Genomic DNA, 26,484 nt, shown 5'->3' with positions numbered 1-26,484 from the left:
ACACCATCCCAACCGTGAAGCATGGAGGTGGAAACACCATTCTTTGGGGATGCTTTTCTGCAAAGGGGACAGGACGACTGCACCGTATTGAGGGGAGGATGGATGGGGCCATGTATCGCGAGATCTTGGTCAAGAACTACAGGAAACGTATGATCTCTGTAATTGCAAACAAATGTTTCTGTACCAAATATTAAGTCCTGCTTTTCTGATGTATCAAATACTATAAATTGCAAATGAATTACTTAAAAATCTGACAATGTGATTTTCTGGATTTTTGTTTTAGATTCCGTCTCTCACAGTTGAAGAGTACCTATGATAAAAATAACAGACTTCTACATGCTTTGTAAGTGGGAAAACCTGCAAAATCGGCAGTGTATCAAATACCTGTTCTCCCCACTGTAAATATCTTAATGCCTGTCGGGCTCGGGCCGGGTTTGGTTACTGCTTTGTCTGGACAGAAAAATGCGGTCTGATCCACACTGTAATATGCACCATAAATAAAAAGGAAAAGAAAAGATATAACCTAAAAATATCCCATTGGACGACACAACCTGGCAGATACATTTTTGAATTCTGCAGCAGATCAATTTTTGAATTCTGCAGCACTTTGACCAAATTACAGCAATGCATCATCGTTTACCTTTAACAGAATCCAAAGTGGCATAAACATACAACATAACAGGTGAGTCATACTCACTGTATGATTCATACATCCTATAAAGCAGTAAATGCACCATGAGAGCACATTTTGGATCATTTTCAGTGCCCCGATATCTTTTATAAAACTATGGAATCAGTGTCTTATGTATAATGCAAATCAGTACCATAATCAGAATTTAGCTCTCAACCTGAAGAGAGGCAGTGTTGTAGTACTCGAGATCAGTCTTGGTCTCAAGACCGATCAATTTTTAAAGGTCTCGTCTCAGAAACGACTGCATTTTTTACTCGGTCTTGTCTTGTTCTCGGATAAAGAAGACTCAGGATTTTATTTCAACTGCAGGGATTATGCTAAATTGCCTGTGCATTGTCTGATTTAGGCTTATGTGTTTAAAAACTTGCAAATGCAACCATTAACTTGACTCATATCTAATTTGTTACCGTAAACCCCCCCCCCTTCCTGCCCCCTTTACACACACTCCCAAGAAAGTGAATGCGGGAGACGGGAGAAAAAGCTCTGGCTGTCACAGCTGACACAGATCTGGTCTTGGTCTTGACTCGGTCTCAACTCCTCAAAGTCTCGGTCTTGTCTCGGTGATGACTTGGTCTCGGTTTAGGTGGTCTTGACTACAACGCTGAAGAGAGGTTCCTTTGTTTATGTGTCTAGTCAACGGTGACAATGAAGAAGTAGAACAGAGTGCACTAAAAACAAACTGAGGGATTGGTGTCCTCCTATCATAGCTAGATTCATTTATTTATTTATTAAGGGTGACGAGTTAAGTTGTGCTGTGTGGAAAGGAAAGTAAAGGAGGAAATTTCCCTGAATGAATAGGAAATGGAAAGCATCGCTTCATTCAACCTCAAGCTTTGCTGTCCTTTTCAAGAGTGCTCTTCCAGCGTGTTCTGCATTCAAGCCAGCACTTTTCTCGAGGAAAAAAAAAAAGCCAGAGTTGAGACGTGACCCGGGCTTTTGTAAACTCGTTGGTAAGGTCCTCTGTGATAGTAGTGCGTTCCATTTACCTCGAAAGCTGGAGCTGGGAATGACGCCACACCCAAGTTGAATGTGTTCCATTTACAAGTCGGATTTTCATTGTTTTCATTACCTCTAGCCAGGTTAGCCATTGTTAGCAATGCCAGTTCATAACAAGACAAAACACTGTTTTTTGTGCATCCAAACAGCGTAACATGTCCACAGATAGAAGTTGAACATGCGTTTTGTGAAAGACTGATTTAGTGAGACACAAATAAGACAGAAGTGCTTATAACTTTGTTACTACAGCTTTGATAACTGTTGATACGGGGGCAGCCGTGTTGGATTTTGAACTCGGGGCTACTGCGAGGTTGTTTGAGTTCCGAGCTCGGAAATCAGAGGTCGGGTTGTTTTTCGGACGAGTACAATGGAACGCACTATAAGCCTTCATGTTCTACAGACTGTTGACCCTTTGCTCATCGCAGCCACTCAATGGCAAGCGCTGGCAACACAAAAGACAGGGCTCACAGTGAATGGAACATCTCAGGATATTGGATGCTGTTAAAGGACTTTTCCCAGATAGGCTGTTAATGTCTGGCCTAGTTTCCTTTTTGTAAACTGTGAATAGAATCTGCAGATTGTTAGAGGTCAAATGTTTGCATTTAGACTGTGAAAGGATGCTTTAGATGGTACTCAGGATACTTTACACCAAGAGCACTTAACTATTGATGCCCTGGGCCTTGATATCATACGAGTATGTATCGTCAGTGTGTTCCACCAGGATTTTTTTCCTCCTTTTATACACTAAAAGTAAATCAATGTGTAATACAACGGCCATTCAATTCAATTTTATTTATAGTATCAAATAATGAGTTATCTCACGACACTTTACAGATGGAGTAGGTCTAGACCACACTCTATAATTTACAAAGACCCAACAATTTCAGTAATTCCCCCAAGAGCAAGCATTTAGTCCGTTTTAACGCGTAAGTCTATTTCATAACATTTCTTTTCTCACTTTCCATTTGCATTTCCACAGAGCAACTGTCATCTCTCCAAATTTACATCTCAACTTCTACAACCAATAGATTGCTCCTAATCATAGGGCAACTTACAATTTTTAAATGTGCAATTTTATTATCATTTGTGAATAAAAAGAAACTGCCAAATGTTGTAATGAATCTGCAGAAAAAGGCCCTCTTTTGGTGACCTAATGTTGGATTTCTCATTTGTGGAATTATGACAGACCTAAAGGTTTGATTGTTTCCTCTGCATTTTGTTCAGTCAAGGGACATTTTCAAGACACTTTTGAAAGTCATTTATCTAGCAGGCGTGTAAGTGTCATCTTTCACTACAAATGTCTCTACTGCAGTTAGAAAAAAAATACTCCTCCATACCGACTTAAACAATCTAGTTATCTTACTGCGATAAAATGGGCCCTTGTGATCGAAACTGAACAAAGTCGAGCCTTCAGTTAAAAAAAAAAAAAGGATAAATGACAGTGTTCTTTTTTCATACTCAATGATGTGTGTGTCATTACTAGAGGGCAAACAGAAGAACCCTGGGCTTCTAAGACATTTCATCAATCGTCAGTCTATGTAGCCTAATACTTATGTTGATATAAAAAGACTTAATACTCAGTAGTATCTATAAGTATCATTATATGTCCATGTTAAATACTGTTGTAGTTAAATGACCTAAAAGAGCACTTCCTTGCTCAGGTACAGGTCTTTTTATGGCAGTTGGCAGACCTGAAAGTAGAAATGTTTTTTGGGACACAGTAAGGATAATTAGTGAATCATCAATAAAAAGTAAAACGGGAGGGAAGACGGGAGCAGAGGTCCCAGTTATATTGGTATAACACATAAACTTCACATATGGACAGTCCCACAGTACATGTATGTAAGTTCACTTTGTCATAACGGACGAGGTAAATGGGTGTCGGACAAAGTTGGAACTGTAAATGCTCCCTTGGTGTCAAATAAATTCCTAGTTGACGATTTGAGGATTAAAATGTTGTGATGAGGTAGCAATATTTCCCATACCCTTTTGCAAATTAATAGATTTTCCCACTTCTTGTTATTTTCTTGTATAATAAAATCACCTCATTCAATTAGACGCACAAGTGGATGAATAGGGGGAGCATTATTCCATGAAACTTAAGGTACTGTAACATAAATTATCCGCTCTGCTATATCTGCTGTATCATTCAAGTCCCAAGTGAGGCTTGGGTATCCACTCGGAGTCCCCACAGTGCTGATGGGGAAGCAGTGGATGACGGTTGTCTTTTTGCAGAAGGGATCAGGTGGGAGTTAATCAAGCAATAAGCTGAAGAGGCAAGTTCAAGTGAGAAATAAAATGGGCATCAATGGTTCATTCCAATGAGGCTGCTGTTCCCTGAAATACAGGGGAACAAAAGGCTTTTTAAGTAGCTCACAGACCCCCCCCCCCCCCACACTACTCCCCACTGTTACCAGAAATGGGCACACATTTTCTTCCTCTTACATAGACCCCTGTTTTTCTTCTGTTGCCACAGCAATTATGGACTATCTTTTCTTGTAATAATTTAAAGGTTTTATTATCGAGGAGAATAATCATGGCATGTGGCATCTCATCACTCTGCACAGTAGAAAATTGCCCTTGTTTCATCAGAGGCGGCCCAGAGGCACAGCTCCTTTTTTTTAAGTCAGGTTTTGCATGTTACAGTGCGACTGCTTGGCCGTGGCACCACGCTCGTTATCTTGGCGGTGTGTTAAGTGGATTGCCAGACACCCCCACTTCAGGTCTGAAAATACCACAAATGAATCATTTTTTTTTGTGTTAGTGAGAGAGACGTCCTCAGAAAATCCAGAGTGTCCTTTTGGATTACTGTTCTCCAGATAAGCGCTGGTTTTGGCAGACAGGTGGAAGTCAGCTATTTTTAGACTGCTTAGTAGGTGCAGTTTTTATGACAGGAAAAAAATAGCTTACGAAGGAATTGCATTAAGAGGTTTTTCAGATGGCAGAAGAAGTCAGGGTGAATAATGACCATGGTAGAAAAAATGCTGATAACCGAAAAGCATCACAGGCGTGTTTTGACGTTATTGGAAGTGGTATTTAAACTGAGGAAACATCTGAGTGTTTACCAACTATCCCCCCTTCCTCCCTCTGGCCCCCGCGGCCTCCTCGGCACATCTTTCCTCTAGTTTTCTTTCCCACTTAGTGAGTCAACAGTCGACAGCTGGGAGTGGAGCAGGAGATCTCGTAAGGGGGCTGAGGCTCTTATGTAACAGTTGATGTCAGGCTAGAATGCTATTAAGGTGTCTTGTGGAGCTCTGCAGAGCAAACAACATTGGCTAAGTTAGCACCACGCTGGAGCACATGTGACAGGCAACGGGGGTACTTCAATTGTAAGAGAAGGCTCCAATGAAATGGTTTGAGTTTGATCCAATTATGTGTGGTGGGCTTTTTGTGTGGAAGCATGCCAAATACAGACTTATGAAGGTTTGTTACGCACTTGTTGCATCTTCTCAAGCAATAATGTTTTTTCACTGAACACATTCAAGAGTATTAATTAGTAATTATTAGTAGTCATTGTGTGCTGTAACTAGGGCAGGGAAATATGGTTAAGAATATTATCACTATATTACTTCGGTGTGTGTGTGTGTGTGTGAAAAAGTCGATACCCTTGAGTATCGCCATATTTTATTTTGCAATACGGTATCGATTTTCAAAAAGGCAATATCGAAACTTTTTAACGTTCAAAAATATTCATGGTAAGACAGTGGTTCAGGTTTATGTTGTGTTTAAACCCCCTACTGCTAGATGGCTATGCTGAGATGCACCACTAGCGTCCTCGCCTAACAGTGCCTGACTTTTTGCTAGAAGCTAACAACGTAGCTATGGCTAAACTTTGGCCTACTTTAGCATATAAACATTAGCTCACTAAGAACCTGTGACTTTGACTTTCTGTGTACTGAATTGTTTACTTAGGTAACTTCTTTGACTTTTATGAACATCATGTCTTTTTTTAAATATTAGTTTTTCTAAAATTATACTTTAAAAAAATCCCAATATATTGCCTTACGCACAGTATACAAATATATTGAATCGTGATACATATCGCCAGATTCTTGCCAATACACAGCCCTAAAATATATATATGTGTGTGCGTGTGTGTGTGTATGTATATGTGTATATATATATATATATATATATGTATGTATATGTATATGTATATATGTGTATATATATATATATATATATGTATGTATGTGTATATATATAGTTGTTGTTCAGTGAATTGATCTGTATTCTGTTATTCATTACATCAGACAACATTTCTCACGTGTAAAACAATAACTTCAATCAACTTCAAATCAAGTATTTTACCGCTGGAAAGAGGGTCTTTTTTTTATTTATTTTTTTTTATTATAAAACTTGGCTGAATACATGACCAGAAAAAACAGAGAAAAAGGGATTTGGTATTCCCTTTCACTCAAAAGTTAGAAAACCTGCAACTACCAGAATGCACTGTGCTGCACCAGACCAACTAACGGCACCGCTGGTGGGTGACTTACTGCGAGCTTGTCCCCGTTGACACTGAATGGCGGCCTGCTGGTAACCAACAATCTCGTATTTCAGCATTTTTAGTAACCAAATCTTGTTTTACATTTCATCAGCACTGTCTAGTTTTACAGTTTAATCCGAGTTCTGTCTGGGTTTTAAAAAAAAAAAAAGAAGAGCGAGATGGGCGGCTCTCTATGCGTAAGTACAGTCTGTAGTTCGAGCAACAGGCCCTAAAGGTACCACTTGGAGTTTTTTCTGCTGGTCTGTCAGTAGGGAAGATGGAGGGAAGTTTACCATAGTTAATTTACACATGCTACCAACATTATTATGATACAAAGCTGGTTGAATATTGGCAAAGTATCCCTTTTATTTAAAAACTACTTAAAATCAATTACTGTAACGGGAGTAAAATAATAAAGCAACATGATCATGTTGCACAATATGATTTTGCTAAAGTGGACAATTAATTATATTGGCTTATCACCCACCCCTAGTTGAGCTTGACAGTTTATTCTGTGGCAGTTTAATTAGTAAAGATGCACCAAGGCTGTGTTTTGGAACTGAGAACATTACAGAAAACATCAAGATGTACATACTGTTGAGTAATGTCATCAAATGTCTCCTTCTGTCCACCCAACAAGTGAGCTACAAGTGTAGAATATCATCCTACAGGTAGTCTTGATGCATTTCTACTAATCAGATAGGACAGCTGTGTAACATTAGATGTCAGCAATGAGCCTTGTCAGCCTTGTGAATGTGAATTTCTCTCTGCCATGTCTCTCTCAGGTACCCACCGAGGCTGGGCTGCTGTTCAGATGCGCCTCCTACATGAGCTGGTGTACGCCTCCCGTCGCATGGGCAACCCCGGCCTGTCTGTGCGCCACCTGTCCTTCCTGCTGCAGACCATGCTGGACTTCCTGTCCGATCAAGGTCAGCTCACAATAAGGCTTGAAAGCACTAATATTACACTTTTCCTCTGTGTAATTCAAACCCTATGAGGTGCTTCCAGCTTCATGTCCAGCCTTCAAAAAAAAAAAATATATATCTAGAAACAGCCAGCCTGTCCTTTGGTGATTGCGGCATTATACCTTGTGCTTAATAGTATGCGATGCACAACAAAGCCAACTTTTTCTTGGCGGGAGTGCAACATTGTGCTCTGACCAGAAATCCTGTGCAGCCAGATGATAGGTTTTTTACTGAAGCAGTGTGAGCCAGACGGTCCACTGGCCACACAATAGAGGCCAGCGTAATCCGTGGTTGGCTACGGAGCATGAGAATGGAGGGAGGGAAGGAGGCGAGGTATGAACAAGATGAAGCAAGCTCCCAGTATAAAATATTAAACCTCAGCAAAGGGAATTCTGCAGCTGTGTAAGGGTGCTGGTTATACTAGTGTTCTTAGAAACAGTCCTGCTGGAATGATATTATTACTCTCTACAGCCTTACATAAATCAAGGGCTAGAAAAACGCTACCAAATGATGTAATTACTACTGCTACTGCGTAATGCTTTCTCACTGTAGAAAGTGACCTTGGTAGCTGAGTTCTTGAACAGTGTTTTTTTTTTTTTTTTTTGCTACAATAAAACACCATTTCATATTTACTCAGTGTAACTTTTGGGGCTCAGAGGCGCTGCCTTTGATTGCCTCTACTCCCGTCTGCAGTGTGTTATTACTAATGTCAGGGTGGCTATCGTAGGTTGCTCTAGTGGAATAATTCTCTTTTGATGTGTCGTCGTCTATGCGTGTATATGTCAAGCATAGAATAGCGTCGGACAGCAAAGGACTTTTATGGCTCCGCTATAAAAGTCAAGGAATTAAACTTTCAAATGAAACTTTCAGACATTTGCAGGTCTTTAACCCCTGTTTTCCACCGGGCGCGTCTGCGTCAATCGCTGCCATTCAAGTCAATGCTAGATAGTCCACCAGCGTGCGTGAAGTGGCTCTCCCGCTCCGCTGAAGATACGAGCCAGGTCTATTTTCACGCAAGCCTCGAGCCCTTCGGACAGCCGGGCAAACAGCGAAACAGCGAGACTGTCCAGTCAATTTACCAAAACACATACAACACATACATAAGTATTACAAAGGACATTTTAAATAGGATGAGTTTCAGAAATAGAAAAAGTGAAATAAAATAAAATGAACACAACCAAATAACATTGCATAAATATCAGCCAAAGGGGTATTTGCACACGGATGATTTTGGTATTTGGTCAATATATTTCTGAACTGGAAAAGAGGCAAGCCTGTGTGCCTAATGATAGAAATGTATATACAGGAGGACTGCTTTTTATAGGAAAGCACCACATATAAGAAGTTCTAAAGCTTTGAAAATGAGTTTCCCCTTGATTTCATCCAGATGAAAATACGTTTTTTCATTTTCAAACCGTACAACAGGGACCGATGTCATCAGATGATACTTCATCTTGGAGCAAGTAATATTTTCACTGATGATGAATTTTTGTCTTGATGACTGGTAATATCAAAGGTGCTATTCGAAACACATGCATGCCATTGTGTGCGGGAGTTTTTTTTTTATTTGTTGGAGCTACTATAAAAACAAGAGTGTAATTGAAAGGGGAACTAAAAATAGAAAAAGATGATTAGAAGAGCTTGAGATGTCTCTCTGATAACATCATATAGTGACGTTGGTTGTTTAAAGACGCATTGATTGGGTTTAGGGTGATCTATTGGCAGAAAAGGGATATAATATTCACAACTAATCACCCGAGACAAGTCATTTTCATTAACTTAGAATGAGCCCTTCATATCTCCATAGAGAGTGGGTCCTCTCCCACGCAGTCCGCCATGTTGCACCGCCATGTTTCTACAGTAGCCCAGAACGGACAAACCAAACGCGCCTTTTTATGTTACCTAAAGCCCACCATAGGTTCTTCTAAATGCTTGGAAAGGGAAAAGTAAGCGGGGGGGTATTCAGTTGCCTTCCTCACCAGTGACTGACAACTCTATAAACAACCAAAACAGGGAGCAGGTTTAGTTTATAAAGCTCATTCATGACATACTTTTCACAATAAGACCTGAGGCACCTTTATGAAACATCCCTCTTTTTCTTTTGCCTAAAAAAACATGAGGTGATCTAGCTGTTAAGTGTCATAAATAAAAAATCTTCAAATTCAATTCTCATAACAGTAAATAAAAGCGGTTGTGTGTTTGCTCCTCCTAATCCTCCCCTGATGTAAGCTGAAGACTGCATACAGAGCTTTTCTTATTTTATCAGTGAGCAAACCTCCCTGCTGAATGTTAGTTTGGCTTTTAAAAGTGTTGCACAAACAGGACATTTTGTTGGTGAATAACAAATAATAATAATTAAAAATAATCAAAATCTGATGCATGGACTAAATAGTTGAGTACACAAGTCAAAAAGTAACGTTACCTGAAAACAGCGTGTAGTTTGTTTTTAGCATCTCACATCACACTTTCAGTCACTATAACAGCACTACTACGGTCAGAAACATTGTGCCAAAACATGAACAATAACGTCGCTGTCAACGGGCTTATGTTAGCTAGCTGAACCGTGAAACGGTTTTAAAACGGTAATGTTAGTACAGCGTTAACGTTTAGCTACTGTAACCAGCTACGTTTGCTAGCGGTAGCTTGCTACACTTTGCGTGTCGTCACCTAACTAATGTTAACAATGCGAATATAACATTGAAACCAGACATAGCTGGCTACACAGTTAAAAAAAATAATACATGATTGACATTGAAATATAAGACCCACCTGAAGCATTGGAATTTTCTGCTTCTCCTCCGTTCACCATAGCCGTCGAAATATGGGGATCTTCTTTGCCGACCGCCGCCACCACTTCGCCCAAGCTCCTTTTTTTTGGTCCCGATAATCTTTTTTTTAAAATTTTGTTTATCAGTTGTTCTACACTCCTCTGGTAACCCTAGACATCTCATTCTGTAGCCTTTCAAAGACGGGTTTTGTCCGCACCGCTCCATCCAATTTATTTTGAATTTCTGTGGAGGACCACAAAGCCAGCAGACGCACGAACCGGCACCAGAACTGCCTTGGTGGAAAAGACATACCTGAGGCTGGTTGTACGTTTTTAAGTCTTACAGTAGCTGGTATCATTGGAAACGGATCAATTGGTTTATGAAAGCCTTTTACCTTTTAGCAGTGCTAGAGTTGAATGTAATGCTTAACTGCTCTATTTCTGGGTCCCGACAAGGTAAATTCTAGCTGATTCTAGGACTGCCTGAGAGGGTGGCATCAGTACGAGACATGTGATAAGGCAGAGTGAGATTGCTAAAACACAACAATAAGGTGAAAAAGGAAGAAAACAGCAGAGTGAATGAGGAGAAGTCACAAGTTTACATTTTAAACCGAGCTGCTGACTGTAAAGTTTGAGTGAAGCCATACAGACTTGTGGTTCAGTTAGAGAAATCTTAGGGAGTGTCCTCTTTGTCCTTCTTTTCTAATCTTCTTCCCGAACTCAACAGGGAGCAAAGGCTGTTACCCGGAGTGGTTCCCATGCTTAATGAATGCCCATCTTGCTAAAGTTATGAGTGAAGGTTGTTTATGTGGTTGCATACATTTTCACCTAGCACTCATTTCATTGCAGTAACTGGTCGAATCACCAAATCAAGGGAGAGAAGGCACATTGGCCCTAGATGAATACTGTCAAAATGGTTATCACGTGATTTAGTCTTTTGTATGTATGTGATTGTAGCCATAATTCCACACATTGCATATTACATACTGTTGATTTGCAGCACTCATTTCATTGCAGTAACTGGTCGAATCACCAAATCAAGGGAGAGAAGGCACATTGGCCCTAGATGAATACTGTCAAAATGGTTATCACGTGATTTTCACTTTGCCATAGCCCCCCCCCCCCCAACCCCCTTGTAGGCACAGGGAATGCCAAATTAAGTGGGATGCCAAATTATGTATGTGATTGTAGCCATAATTCCACACATTGCATATTACATACCGTTGATTTGCAGCACTCATTTCATTGCAGTAACTGGTCGAATCACCAAATCAAGGTGATTCGACCCCCCCCCCCCACCCCCCCACCCCCTTGTAGGCACAGGGGATGCCAAATTAAGTGGGAAGAAGTGTTTCTGGGTCAGGAAAAAGTCAACATGTCATCGCAGTGCAACCGTTTTTGTAAACTCATAAAAATAGAGATGGAAACCTTTTTTTTTTTTTTTTTATAGCTTACTTTTTAATAGCAAATTTCATACCAGAAAGATGAATGAGACTCTTTCAGTTGCTCAGCTTCCAGTCTACAAGGCTTATTATTTTTATTATTATTTTGCTGCTGTCTTTTTTTCCATAGAAACCAGCCAGAAAAACCTAAATTATTCATAATACTGTTGATAGGTCTGTTTTTGGTCTGCCAGTAGTTTAAATATAATTTGATGCATCTCCCTTTTAAAAATGTTCCCATTGTCTGCGCTGTCAGTAAAGGTATTTGGAGCTGTAGTCTCACCTCTTCACGGTAGTGTCTGTAAAATAGTGTCAAAGAGTGATACATCTCCCAGCACAGCAAATATAGAAATCTCTGGGGGGGCCTGAACTGTACTGCTGAGATATATAGTATATATATACTTTTTAAAATTTCATCTACTAAAGATTCAGGAGAATGATAGCGGTGTCAGTTCAGCAACTGCTCAAAGTCGGAGGCCATAAATTACATTAATAATTGCCTGATTTGCCATTTGTTTAGCACGCCATTATTCAGTCTGACAGTAGCTTCTTGTTTGCTATTTGCTACCAAACATTAAATGGCCTATTATTATGCCCGATTTATCCGTCTGCTAGATTTACGTAGATTCCTGTTTACCGTGTCAGTTTAGGCAAGATGTAATTTGTAACTTATTGACCATATACTGGGTCATTGCTGCTGCAGCAGCCAGGTTTCTCTGCTCCGGTTGGGGTCCATTCACACAGAGACACATTCCATAAAGATATGCATAGGAATGCCTAGATCTCCTTTCAGTGCACATGCTGATCTAAATCGAGAGCAGGTGTTTCAGTCACTGGATTTGCCTCGGTCGCTGCATAAATTTCATCTATGCTTTCTACCATATTTGTAGGTATTCTGGCAGAGTTGGATAACATTCCCCAATACAAAGACCCTGATTGGATAGTCAAAGGTTAACCTGTAGTTTTAATTTAGTCATCTTACTTATGTTCATATATAACTATTGACTATTATTGTGCCCTCTGGGATCTTCGCTAAATCCTGTCACATGCATCACACAGCGCTGTATTAGCATTTCTATAGAATGGTAAATAATACCCATTATGAAATGATGACAATTCGGCTCTGGGGAAGTGGATGATGATGATGATGATGATGAGCCTCAATACAGCCATGATTTGTAAAATTATAGGTGGTTGAGGATGTGAACCACCTATGATTTTAGTCATTTTAATTTTTTTTAAATTTTATATTGTTAAAGAAATACTTGACAGCATACATGCCACTGGAGTATAACTCGCACACCATCCTAATAACCATCATATAAATACATATATTTCTGTGAGTATTTTTCAATTTATACAGGTGCTGGTCATATAATTAGAATATCATGAAAAAGTTGATTTATTTCAGTAATTCCATTCAAAACGTGAAACTTGTATAATGTATACATTCATTCCACACAGACTGATATATTTCAAGTGTGTATTTATTTTACTTTTGAGGATTAGAACTGACAACTAATGAAAACCCCAAATTCAGTATCTCAGAAAATTAGAATATTGTGACAAGGTTCAATATTGAAGACACCTGGTGCCACACTCTAATCAGCTGATTAACTCAAAACACCTGAAAAGGCCTTTTAAATGGTCCCTCAGTCTAGTTCTGGAGGCTACACAATTATGGGGAAGACTGCTGACCTGACAGCTGTCCAAAAGACGACCATTGACACCTTGCCCAAGGAGGGCAAGACACAAAAGGTCATTGCTAAAGAGGCTGGCTGTTCACAGAGCTCTGTGTCCAAGCACATTAATAGAGAGGCCAAGGGAAGGAAAAGATGTGGTAGAAAAAAGTGTACAAGCAATAGGGATAACCGCACCCTGGAGAGGATTGTGAAACAAAACCCATTCAAAAATGTGGGGGGGGATTCACAAAGAGTGGACTGCAGCTGGAGTCAGTGCTTCAAGAACCACCACGCACAGACGTATGCAAGACATGGGTTTCAGCTGTCTCATTCCTTGTGTCAAGCCACTCCTGAACAAGACACAGCGTCAGAAGCGTCTCGCCTGGGCTAAAGACAAAAAGGACTGGACTGCTGCTGAGTGGTCCAAAGTTATGTTCTCTGATGAAAGTACATTTTGGATTTCCTTTGGAAATCAAGGTCCCAGAGTCTGGAGGAAGAGAGGAGAGGCACAGAATCCACGTTGCTTGAAGTCCAGTGTGAAGTTTCCACAGTCAGTGATGGTTTGGGGGTGCCATGTCATTTGCTGGTGTTGGTCCACTGTGTTTTCTGAGGTCCAGGGTCAACGCAGCCGTCTACCAGGAAGTTTTAGAGCACTTCATGCTTCCTGCTGCTGACCAACTTTATGGAGATGCAGATTTAATTTTCCAACAGGACTTGGCACCTGCACACAGTGCCAAAGCTACCAGTACCTGGTTTAAGGACCATGGTATCCCTGTTCTTAATTGGCCAGCAAACTCGCCTGACCTTAACCCTATAGAAAATCTATGGGGTATTGTGAAGAGGAAGATGTGATACCCCAGACCCAACAATGCAGAAGAGCTGAAGGCCACTATCAGAGCAACCTGGGCTCTCCTAACACCTGAGCAGTGCCACAGACTGATCGACTCCACGCCGCATTGCTGCAGTAATTCAGGCAAAAGGACTAAGTATTGAGTGCTGCACATGCTCATACTTTTCATGTTCATACTTTTCAGTTGGCCAACATTTCTAAAAATCCTTTTTTTGTATTGGTCTTAAGTAATATTCAAATTTTCTGAGATACTGAATTTGGGGCTTTCATTAGTTGTCAGTTCTATTCATCAAAATTAAAAGAAATAAACACTTGAAATATATCAGTCTGTGTGGAATGAATGTATACATTATACAAGTTTCACTTTTTGAATGGAATTACTGAAATAAATCAACTTTTTCATGATATTCTAATTATATGAGCAGCACCTGTATATGCTGTTCAAGGTTAGTTTTACCCCTCAGTGTTTTCACTACTGCTGTAATGTCATGTATCAGAGCTGGATGTGCATCATCTCAGGGTTTACGTCAAACATTCATCCTAGATTTCTGATCTCTTTGTATGTGAACGCTGACATTTGATTGAGGGGTCTCCCAACAAAGCTGCACAGTTCAGTGCTGAGCACGCACAGTTCAGTGCTGAGCACCCACAGCTAGCACACAGACACCTGGGATCTGGGTTTTCTTATGCTGTTTTTTGAAGTGGGATGTTCATGCTGAGCTGAGCCATTAGCAAACGTGATCATTCATGCCATGCTAGCAAGGTGTTTTTCCACTGCGCCGCATGACAAGGGGATATAACTCATTTACCTTGATGATGTGTGCTGCTTTGCACAAATCACTGTAGTGCCTGTCATGTGCAGCTCTTCATCTAACACCTCACTCTGATTCTTTCTGCTTGCTGTCTTCCTCCCTTCAATATTTAAAGCTATAGTGACTATTTTATATTAATGAACGTCTGTTACATTCAAGCCATTGACAAATGAGTGGATAAAAAGCTAGTCTATATCAACAATGCAAGACTAATACAAAGCTAGTCATGCCTATCCGCTCCTCAGAGATCTCTCTCTCTGTCTCTCTCTCTGTCTGTCTGTCTGTGTCTGTGTGTGTGTATATGGTAATGTTTACAAAATGGTGTCATCCGGTGTCATTTGCGCGCAGAAGCTTGAGTGATGCGTCTTCCCCCGCTAGGAAAGGACAGCAGCTGTGGAGACAAAGAGGACATCAACTTTACAAGATAATGTCCTCTTCTGAAGAGCCCCTCAGGATTTTTTTAAACCTGTGTGTCCTCCTTGATTTGACGGGATAATCGCTACTAGCAACTGCGTGGGGGAGGGGGGTGGTGCGCGATCACCGAAGGCTTGTGTCCTGTGAATGTGCTGACAGTGTTTTTATCACTACTTAGATTTCTTCATGGGGGGGGGGGCAGACAGAAACTGCGGGCTATAGCTTGAAAACTGACCAAATTGTGAAGAATATGTCCATTTATTGGGAGCCCTCTTTGAGCCTCATTTTGGCTCTTTAGAAAACTATGGGTGACGTCACGGATACTAGTCCCATTTCATACAGTCAATGGTAAAAACAGGCCCGGACCCAACTGATAAAGCTGGCTTTAAGTTGAACACATGGAAGGATTTGGAATTGTTATCTAGAACATTGAAACAGCAGAGAGAAGACGAATCAAGCAGGAACATAGCGTTTTGTGCACCACAGCATAACGGAAAGACTGAGGTTATTGCGCATGAACTAAAAATGAACCCCTACATTGTTTGCTCTTCACGGATTGTCCCTCACACCAACCCACCTCATTTTGAGGCTGATGACTTTCAGGGAGCTTAGACTTGCGACACATTTTCCACACAAACTCAATTGACACCTGCTGCGTTACGAATTCCGTGTGATCTGTCCTGACAAACTGGGAGGCATTAGTATGGCGAAGTACAAAAGATGTTGTCAAAATACCTGAGCCCTGTCATTACTGTCACACTGATTTGTACGGTACGACCATTTATTTCATTTATTGAGACCTGAACGTCAAGCTGTTGAAAGTGCAGCATTAATAAAGTGGTTGCCGGGAAAAGAAGAACTGCAAACAAACTTGTTAGATGGAAATTGATTTTGCAGGTGCACATTTTAAACGTGTCTGGCTCCCTCTATTCTGTCATACAACATGGTGATGTAAGCTCAGTATTCAGAGAACGGGATTCACAGCAGACCTTTACCCATGCTGCCTTTCATTCTTCCTTCAATTGTTTCTTTCCGTTTAACGGTCGACACCTTGAGATCCTTTCATTCGGGGAGTCATGCGAAGTTTCAAGATCTGCACCTTTTTTTTTTTTTTCTCTTCTCATTAAGTGTTTAACATTTTCTTTGCTCATCCGGACTGTGTGCTTTAGCTGCGTTTGTCTAGGCAGGGAGCTCGGCGACAAGCAGGGTAGAAAAAGTCGAGGTTGAGGAAAAAAATAAGGAGCTTTTTCTTCAAGTTTAACCCCCTGACACATAAAGCTGACTTTAAGGACAAAAGACAACCTAATAAACATTGCGCTTTTGGGAATATCGCAATTGAAAACACACCACAAACACTAAAGCGAATGCGCAGCTTTCCACTGACATGCATAGAAGTTCTTCACAGGGTGAAATAACTAGGGCTGCACGATATTAGGAAAATATGTAATTGCGATTATTTTGACTGATATTGCGATATGATTCGCGATATTGAAGGGAATGATCATTTTTGCGAGGATCTGTACCAAACAAAGATTTTTTTTTTTCTTTAGTCTGTAGGATAGGATTTGTAGGCTGGGATGTTTCTGCAGCACCACAATACTTTATTTTACAATGGTTTGGCACATATTTTTGCCTCAAACAAATATTGCGCCCCCCTGCGATTTGGACATAGCACTAGTTCATATTGCGATTTCGATACAATTGTGATTAATTGTGCAGCCCTAGAAATAACTGATCAGTAGTCACAATTTGTCATCCTAAAAAGTATTACCAAAACCTACCTGATTACAAATCAGAACTACTTTGCCCTTTTTTTATACAGTGGTTGTTTTCATTGGTTCTGTGTCTTTGTTTGTCCCCTGAAGATGTCACGGTCAAATCTAAAAAGAGATGAATGCGAGAGAGCGCTGAATGGGTGGCAGTCCCACAAGTACTCTGCCAAGGACTGCCTCCACCACTAATTCAACATGCTGAATTGCCTAAAAGAGAAGATAATGTTGGGTTATTATTATTGTATTCTATGCTTGGCAAAACACTTTAGGTGTACAGGATCAACATGTAAACCGAAACAACCACTGTTCTTAGTTTCCTGTCCTGGAGTGGCCCCTAAACAGACTGCTGCCGTGACATGACAAATATTCCATTAATCATGAACACTTTGAGCCAGGAGGACAACTGAGCTGTCACCCATTCATCTCTTGCCGTTTTTTTCCAAATCCTCCTCTTGCTCTCTGATTCCTTCCTTCCTCCATCCATCTCAATCTCTTTATTACCTCCTTTTCCTTCTCGCCACTCAAATCATACAACCTCTAACCATAGGTCTCTGGCTCCCAGTCTGTATTTACAAGGTGGTGGTATTATTGTTGTTGTTGTTGTTGTTGTTATTTATTTCCAGGAACGTTTTGACTGTTGCTAGGAGATATGAAACCTCTTGGACTCAAACTTTTGGCTGTTAATACAAGCTTCTCCGCTTATGTAGACAGTTTACATCTAAGGCAGCTTTTGAATTTGGATTGTGGCGCAAAAATATAATCTATGTTCCACTTATTTTTTTGTAAAAAAGTGCAATGCCATGGAGAAACACAAACTTCACATTACAGGGATAGTTTGGATCTTCTGAAGTGGGGTTGTATGAGGTTCTTCTCCACAGTCAGTAGATGGCGGTCGGCACGCCCCCAGTTTGGAGAAGCAGGCAGGAGTACTGACACGGAAGCTAATCCATGTCCTGCTGTGGACGGGGGCAGCAGCTAAACGTATATTAGACACCTGAAATAAGGACCGGCTAAAAAATCCAATATCTGTTTAAGTGCATGCTATATGTAGAATATTTTCACTGCTTTAACTTGCCGACAGGCAGCCCTTTATGACGGGGTACTGAAGCCGTTAGCGTTACTATAATCTCTGCTCTCTTCAAAGCCGCCAGACTCTTTTGATTAAATGCTAATTTTACCTTGCAGGGAGTTTCTGGTCTATGGCTGCCTCGATCACTTAGTTTGTTGGGTGACTTTGGTGTTTTTAAAGGTTTAGTTCGGATTCACCAAAGTCACACAATAACAAATATACTAACCGATCTAGGCAGCGGTGGACCAGCAACTCCTGTGTTCTGCGAGGTAAAATACCGTTTTGTCAAAGGAGTCTGGTGGCTTTGAATACAGCGATATAATGGCTTCAGTTCCCTGTTGGAAAGGGCTGTCTGACAGCAAGGTAAAGCAGTGAAAATATTCTACATATAGTCTGCCCTACACTTAAACTGATAATGATTTTTTTGTTAGGTGTCTAAAATAAGTTTTGCTGCTGCCCCAGTCCACAGGAGTACATTGCTTAGCTTCCGTGTCGGTAACTGGCGGCGTGCTGACCGCCGTCTACTGGAGTAATACACTGACTATGGCTAATACATCATACAACCCCGCTTCATAAAATCCAAACTATCCCTTTTAACACAAAAAGCTTGCAATCACAAGTCATCATAAGCTACTCCCATGAAGGGTTATAGATCTGGATAAAATATTTGAGATCTTTCTAAATGTCCTTGATCGACACTCTTAAAACTCGCAGAGCCAAAGCAAATTCTTTGGCTGGTTGAGCAGTAATGCTCCCTCAAAAGGTATTGATGGTACAATAAAACTTCGAATTTTACTTGAAGGCTAGGGCTCTTATTGCTGAGAGAGAGACACCTCACAGGTCATTAATGTCTGGTTAATTTATATCTCGCACACCAAGATGAACTCTACGGTGGAGACAGAGCTCACATTATCTGGCTTTGGGGAATTTTAAAGGCAGTAGTGTTATTTCATAATGGCTGCTGCTTAATCTTTGGATAATTGTGTGTGTGTGTGTGTGTGTGTGTGTGTGTATATAGACTTTTTTTTATGTGTTCTTACAATGTGCTTGATTGTTATATGCTCCTACATTTATAGAGAAGAAAGAGGTGACCCAGAGTCTGGAGAACTACACCTCCAAGTGTCCGGGTGGAATGGAGGTCATCACGCTTCCTGATGGCCTGAAGCTCCCTCCGGTGCCCTTCACAAAGCTCCCCATTGTCCGGTAAGACAGGAACGTGACTGATTGTTACTTTCGTATATTTTGTCACACATTGGCTCAATTTTTAACTTGGTAAAAATATCGTCCAAATGATATATTTGGAGTAATTACAGTTCAGTAGTTAGCCATTAGTGCTAAATGATTGCATGAAAAAACTCTGAATTGTGTCTCATTGATGTGTGTTTGATAGGGATGTGCCGATCCAAGTTTTTTTTGGCCCTCATCCTGATACCAGTCCTTTTTTAATATTGAGTTTTTACTGAAGCGATACTTCTGTTTACCTGAATGTTTTAGCTAGAAGGATTTGGGAAAAGTAAGGACACCAGTTTTGTGCGTTTACAGCCCTTAAATAACTTGCACGGCAGCAAAAACCCACCTCAAAGCAAGCCAAATGAATTCACTTAATTTAGAATTGTTCCGCAGTGAAAGCCTGTGTTGCAAATACAGTTTTTAAGTTCTGAATAAAACTTCTTCTACTTCGAAACTGAAAAGTACAGTTTACCTGGAGCTCATGAAGGCAGTGGGTTTGTTCAGCCAGAGATATTTAGAGTGCTCACAGCTTTTTGAGTGTGAAAATAATGAGGTAAATATGTAGTTTTTTTTTCCTTCACATACTGCAGTTAGTAGACTATTTCGGAAGCAGCAGTGCTGGAGAGCTGGACACAGACCAAGAGAAACCAGGCACTGCCAATAAAGTAGTTAAAAGTCTCTTAAGTTCTCATCGTGCCATCGACCCTCTGATTGTAGAAGTCATTATTGCCTAACCATAAAGACTTTGACGTGTTAATGATCAACGGTAACTTCCGTTGCAAGAGTCTTTATCTACGTACTAGATTACATTGACAATGCATCTGTGGATAAATTAATAGCCCCTGGTCCCTGAAATTGAGGAGCACACACTTTCTAAAAGTGTTCTTCTGTTTTTATCGGTTTGCTGACCATGTAAGCTTTCATAAACGGCGGTATTATAAATCCCTTGCATCTTTTGGATTATACTGCATAAGCTGCTGTAACTCTAAAGATGCACCAACTAACTTACGATGTGAAGTACACAGCAAAAACATCAGCAGTTTTGGTAACACTTTACTTGAAGGTATCGACATAATTGTGACATGACACTGTCATAACTATGACATGACACTGTCATGAACGTGTCATAAATGTTATAAACAAGTCATAAACGTTCATGACTTCTGTCATTAAGTGCCATTCAGTTTTTGTTATGACAAGTTGACATTGTTTGGGTTGTCTTGATTATGACAACTTGACATTAATCAAAGTGACATTACCAGAAGTTGTCTTGGTAATGACAAGTTGACATTGCATTTGTTTGGGATGTCTTTGTAATGACAACTTGACATTAACCAGGATGACCTTACCAGATGATGTCTTTGTCATGACAACTTGACATAATGTCATCCTGTTTAATGTCAACTTGTCATGACCAAGACAACTTCTGGTAATGTCACTTTGATTAATGTCAACTTGTCATAATCAAGACAACCCAAACAATGTCAACTTGTCATGACAAAAACCGAATGACACTTAATGACAGAAGTCATAAACATTTATGACTTGTTTATAACATTTATGACACGTTCATGACAGTGTCGTGTCATAGTTATGACGGTGTCATGTCACGATTATGTAGATACCTTCAAGTAAAGTGTTTCTTTAGATGTGAGGGTGAGGTGATAATTTTTGGTGTGAAATGTGCCTTTAATGCATGTTGGAAATGAGACTTACTCATGTCATTGTTGTGCGTTTGCCTGTGATGCCCAAACTAGATCAGTGAAGCTCCTCAATCTGCCCGTCAGTCTGCGTCCTCACAAAGTGAAAGGCCTGCTGGGACAGAATATGTCCACCGCCAGCCCCTTCATCTACTCGCCAATCATCATGCACAACAGAGGAGAGGAGCGCTGTAAGAAGATAGGTAAGCCCAACATCAATTCATCCTAATGTACTGTACATTCTCACCAGCCTGTTCTCATTCGTTCAAAAGCAACGAAAAGTTAAGCACTGTAATTCGGAAGCATTCCATGGTTTTATTTTTATTTTTTATTTTTTTTGCTGTATTCACTACATTGACGGCCACTGTTAAAAAACGCGGCTGGCCACATAGGGAGGAGGACGGGGTCATTAACATGCAGGACTTTCAAGCCAGTGAGCAGAGTTCGCTTCCCGGGGAAAAACTAAAGCCTTTCACCCAGGAAATGAGTGTTCCTTAGGAGTGTTTTAATCCAAACCACGATCTTTTCCCTAATCCCTAATCATTTTGGTGCCTAATCTTAAAGGTCCTATGACATGCTGCTTTTTGGATGCTCTTATATAGGCCTTAGTGGTCCCCTAATACTGTATCTGAAGTCTCTTTTATATAGGCCTTAGTGGTCCCCTAATACTGTATCTGAAGTCTCTTTTATATAGGCCTTAGTGGTCCCCTAATACTGTATCTGAAGTCTCTTTTATATAGGCCTTAGTGGTCCCCTAATACTGTATCTGAAGTCTCTTTCCCGAAATTCAGGATTGATGCAGAATTACAGCCACTAGAGCCAGTACCACAATGTGCTTTTCTTAGGATTTGCAATTTCTGTGTCTGTAGCTTTAAATGCTATTGAGGAGGAGAGAGGGGGGGCAAGGTGGAGGGTGGGGGTGTGGCCTTGACCAACTGCCATGCTTCGCTTGTTTTCAAACCATGATGTCTCTGTCTTTCTCATGGGGGGGGCCAAATTCTCTGGGCGGGCAAAGCAGAGAAAGGGGAGGTAACCTTTCCCCTTATGACGTCATAAAGGGAAGATTCCAGATCGGCCCATCTGAGCTTTCATTTTCTCAAAGGCAGAATAGCAGGATACCCAGGGCTCGGTTTACATCTATCACCATTTCTAGCCACTGGGGGACCATAGGCAGGCTGGGGGAACTCACCTTAATGTTAAGAAACCTCAGAAAGTGAAATGTTCATGCCATGGGACCTTTAACTTATGTTCCGGCAAAACGCTCATATTTTGTGGGCTAAATTTAACCATACCGTTCGCCGAAACAATCCGGCAGCTCGTGGTGCTTTGTACTCATGTAACTCAACCACCAACTACCGCTGATACAACGGTCTACAACTATATACTGTCTGTAGCCGGCTTCACGAAGCGCAGTAGCGGCTTAAACAACTAGCAACTGCCTCTCGGCGTCATGGAGCTCGTAGCCAGCTGACGTCACGTGACCACCCAGCATCACGTGACCAGCCGGCGGTCTCCTAATTTCCTAGGATATCATACGGACCCGTTCATGAGAATGCGTTGTTCTCACACACAGACTGTACAAGCACCCACCATTTGGGTTTGTTGGTTAAAGGTGTATCCTGACACCCATACTCCAGCACATGAATGTGAAATGAATTTTTGAGCATTACTTTGAGGTTGTTGAGCAGGTGACACATGTAGTAGCATTTGGCCTTTTTTTTAATGAAGTCTTCTGACTTCAGTTGACCAAAGGTAACTGATAATTCAGTTTTTTTTCTTTTTAAAGCGCCCATATTATGCTCATTTTCAGGTTCATAATTGTATTTTAAGGTTGTACCAGAATAGGTTTACATGGTTTAATTTTCAAAAAACACCATATTTTTGTTGTACTGCACAGCTCTCTCTCACTGCTGCAGATCCTCTTTTCACCTGGTGTCTGTTTTAGCTACAGAGTGAGACCTCTTTTCTTCTTCTTCTTCTTCTGTACTATCTTTGATTGCACTCGCACATGTGCAGTAGCTCAGATGTAGATCATGTCAGCTAGCTAGCTCCATAGACAGTAAAAGAAAGGCTTCAGTCAGTTACAAGGCAGGATTAGCTGGGAGCGCGCGCATGTAAGTAGTTCTTTTGTAGATTATAGTGAACTTGTGTGTGTTGTAGCAGTGCTTTGCTATTGAGAACGAGGTAGCATGCTAGCATTAGCATGCTAACGCTACGAGCTAACGGTTGCGGTTAGCCAGCTCGTTTCGGCCTGTGACGTCACAAGCCGTGCCGATTTTGAACAGCTCACCCAGAGACTGAAGGCAGGACACATTCAGAAACCGTATCTCACTCAAAACAGCATGGATGGATTTTTTTCAAAGTTTGTATGCGTGTGGAAGCACCAGAGACACAAAAGAACACCCCAAATCCCAGAAAATGTGTTTTTTTCATAATATGGGCACTTTAATATATTTGCAAAAAAAATCTAAATTGTCATTATGCGGTATTGAGTGTAGATTGATAAGGGAAAATGAATTTACATAATTTAAGCATAAGGCTGCCACATAACAATGTTTCATGGTGGGCAGTATAACAATGGGTATAGTCAACGGTTCATTGTGTAGCTTGACATACTTTAATATTGCCAATTGTAAAAAAGCTGGAGCACTTCTAAGACTGCTTGAAGAAGCTTTTGGCAACACTATGCCTCCTTCAGAACTTCTTTATCAAGCTTTGACAAAGGCCTAGTGTTGCAGAGCCATGGACTAATGGAACACAGTCTAAGTTACCCATCAGCTGATCTTAAAGGGGATGATGATGAGAATCAGAGTCTGCTGTTTACATATGTTCTGGAGTACTTCTGCATATGTGAAAAAAGTTGTATAAAGTCTTTGGTGGCTCCAGAGGGAGATGCGTTAAATCTGAAAAATGTCTCAATTGATGTCACTTGAGTCAGCGTCAGTTGGGGCTGAAGACTACAAAAAATCTGGGGATGGGGAGTTAGAAGTGCTCATCTTTACCTCAGGCCAATGGCTCAAGGCTACATTAGCTGATACTGGCATAACACACCCCATCTCTGACTGGGTTGTCAGCTGCAGCGTTGCATTGTGGGTAATGGAGCTCAACTGTGTGGTTCCAGAAGTAATGCCATTCATTCTCTCCATTTGGATTTTGATTATTAGCCATAATGTCTAAACCATCCAAGGTAGACTCACCACGACCTACGATTTAAGATTCAAGATTCCTTTGATTGTTATTCAACAAAACACAGAAAAGTAAATTATGAATGAAATTACGAGCATGGCTCCTTTTTAAAAACGCAGATATACACTACCGGTCAAAAGTTTGGGGTCACTTAGAAATTTCCATTCCACGCCATTACAGACAGAATACCAGCTGAGATCAGTTGCATTGTTTTTTTTAACCAGGGCAGCAGTTTTCAGATTACATTATGTGCTTACATAATTGCAAAAGAGTTCTCCAATGTTTTCTCAGTTAGCCTTTTAAAATATCAGATCAGTAAACAGAATGTGCCTTTGGAACATTGGATGAATGGTTGCTGGTAATGGGCAATGTAGATATTGCATTAAAGAACAGCCACCCTCTCAGATCAGCTGGTATTCTGTCTATAATGTAGTGGAATGGAAATTTCTAAGTGACCCTAAACTTTTGACCGGTATTGTAAACGAGATTGTGAAACGGAAGTTTGTGCTCCCGTAAAAGCCAGAATTCCGTATGAAATCAACCTTAATGTAAGAAAAACATGTACACCACCCACAATCTTAAGAGTACCAGCGACGTCTCTGATTGGTGGAACTTGCTATTACCACGGAAATGTTTACCGAACCCGCGGATGGCTAGCGCGAGCTGCTACTATTGAAGTCTAGGATTGTTACTGTACAGTCATGTACCTTTTTTGTCTTTTTTTGCCGTTTTCGAAATGTTCTTTTGCGCCGTATCATATGTTGTATGGTCACGAATAATCTCGGAGCTGTATGGCTTGGTTCCAGGCTTCAAACTCTATATAAGCATTTAATGAAACGTCAATGGAGATATTGAACGGGGAAAATCACTTCCATAAACTGAGTTGTTAAAAAAGTGGGTGGTCACTCTGTGTAGGCACTGGGTTTTGACAAGGAAGGAGGCATGGAATATAAAACATATGTCTGGTTCTGCTGCTTTGATTTGGTTCTTTATGCTCTTTAACTTAACTGTCCATTGTGAGTCCGACAGTGTTGTAGAAGTGCAATGCTAAATCGGTGTACTCTTTTAAGGGCTTATGCATTTTATGAATACACTTGTTAAGTTCTTTGTTGCTCGTTATATTTAGTGGTTGAACATCCTTAGCAGCCGTTGACTGGCGGAAGTCTACAACCCATAGACAACAGACCAAGCTTGGTATCCGGTGATGCTGTCCCAGGCCTGTACTGCAGCGTTTTCAGTTAGATTGAGATCTGGTCAAGAGGATTTTACTCTTTGGTCCTTAGTCAGCTGGAGGATTTGCGTTCTTGGGAATATTCTAGTTCCCATTTCATTGATCTTGATAACATCCAATCATGGCAGAAACATGACAGATTCCTTATGGGGATGACATGACAATGAACATGAACACTGGCTTTTGATGGAACTCAGCTGCAGTGAGTACAGTCTCTCCACTTCAGGCTTATCTCTGTGGCCTTGTCAAACTAGATGAGCGTACCACAAGGTTTACAATTCTACATTAATTATAGTTGGGTGATATTGGCCAGCTGCTGTCATCCGTTATATCTGCAATAGCATCTATAAAATCTGAAGTTATGTTTAATTCTATTCACCTGTACAAAAATGAAAAGTCTTGAGAGCTACATTTACCAGTGAATAAGTGTATGGGGAATCTAATTGTAATCTGTAGACTGTACTGGGGAAAGGCTTTAAAAATGGTCAGACACAGAGATATAATGTACATACAACAAAATTTGAATTTTTTTTTTTTTTTTAAACACGCAGTTTCATCAAAGCAGTTGTAACTCTTCTTTCTTGAACTATTTACATGCTGTGTAATGAAACCCATGCTGAATTGTGGGAATTTCTCCTATATCGGTTTATAAAACATCACAGTAACTAGATTAACAGACTGACCGTGATTTCGTTGTCCATCAACAAACAAGTCAGCGGCATGAAAAGCATGGAGTGGCCTCTTGCCCGCATTATGCCACGCATAAACAAAGCCTATCATCGCTTAACTGGTCCAATTTTTAAATTGACGACTCCTTCTCATAAACGCCCTAACCGTCCGAGGAACGTACCGTTGATTCATCACTTAGTATGTAAGCAGCAGCAACAGGCTCAAGGCTATGCTGCAGTGATTCACTGCTGTCCTGACTGGAAATGGGCTGTATGGAAAAACTAAGGCTCGTTTGTGTCTGAGTGACTCCATTTCAGTGTTTTATGCAATCCCAGATGCAGAATCATCAAACAAAGTCCAATTTAGCAGTGTACTGTGGCTGTCCATTGGCTGGTGTGTCTTTGAGATGTTTTGTTGTAGACATCAACAGCAACATCAATCAAACAATTTTTTTTCATGTTGGAAGTGCTGAGTCAGGCACATTGTGCAGGACCCTCTTCATCTCTCAGCACTTTGAAG

At 40.7% G+C, this 26,484-nt stretch overlaps 1 protein-coding gene across 2 annotated transcripts in view; it reads left to right on the top strand.

Annotated features, from left to right (window-relative positions):
• The window catches only part of trappc9 (trafficking protein particle complex subunit 9), a 283,244-nt gene that overhangs the window by 16,955 nt on the left and 239,805 nt on the right, over positions 1-26,484 (top strand). For both annotated transcript variants that reach the window (XM_078267366.1, XM_078267365.1), the window contains 3 exons: positions 6,962-7,105; positions 19,026-19,152; positions 20,937-21,082. In XM_078267366.1, the coding sequence (XP_078123492.1) occupies positions 6,962-7,105; positions 19,026-19,152; positions 20,937-21,082 (417 nt within the window). The remainder of the gene's footprint in view (positions 1-6,961; positions 7,106-19,025; positions 19,153-20,936; positions 21,083-26,484) is intronic.

This window comes from Sander vitreus, chromosome 14 (genome assembly GCF_031162955.1).
Source record: "Sander vitreus isolate 19-12246 chromosome 14, sanVit1, whole genome shotgun sequence".
In the NCBI taxonomy this organism is placed as follows: domain Eukaryota; kingdom Metazoa; phylum Chordata; class Actinopteri; order Perciformes; family Percidae; genus Sander; species Sander vitreus.
This window is presented reverse-complemented; position numbering and strand designations above follow the sequence as displayed.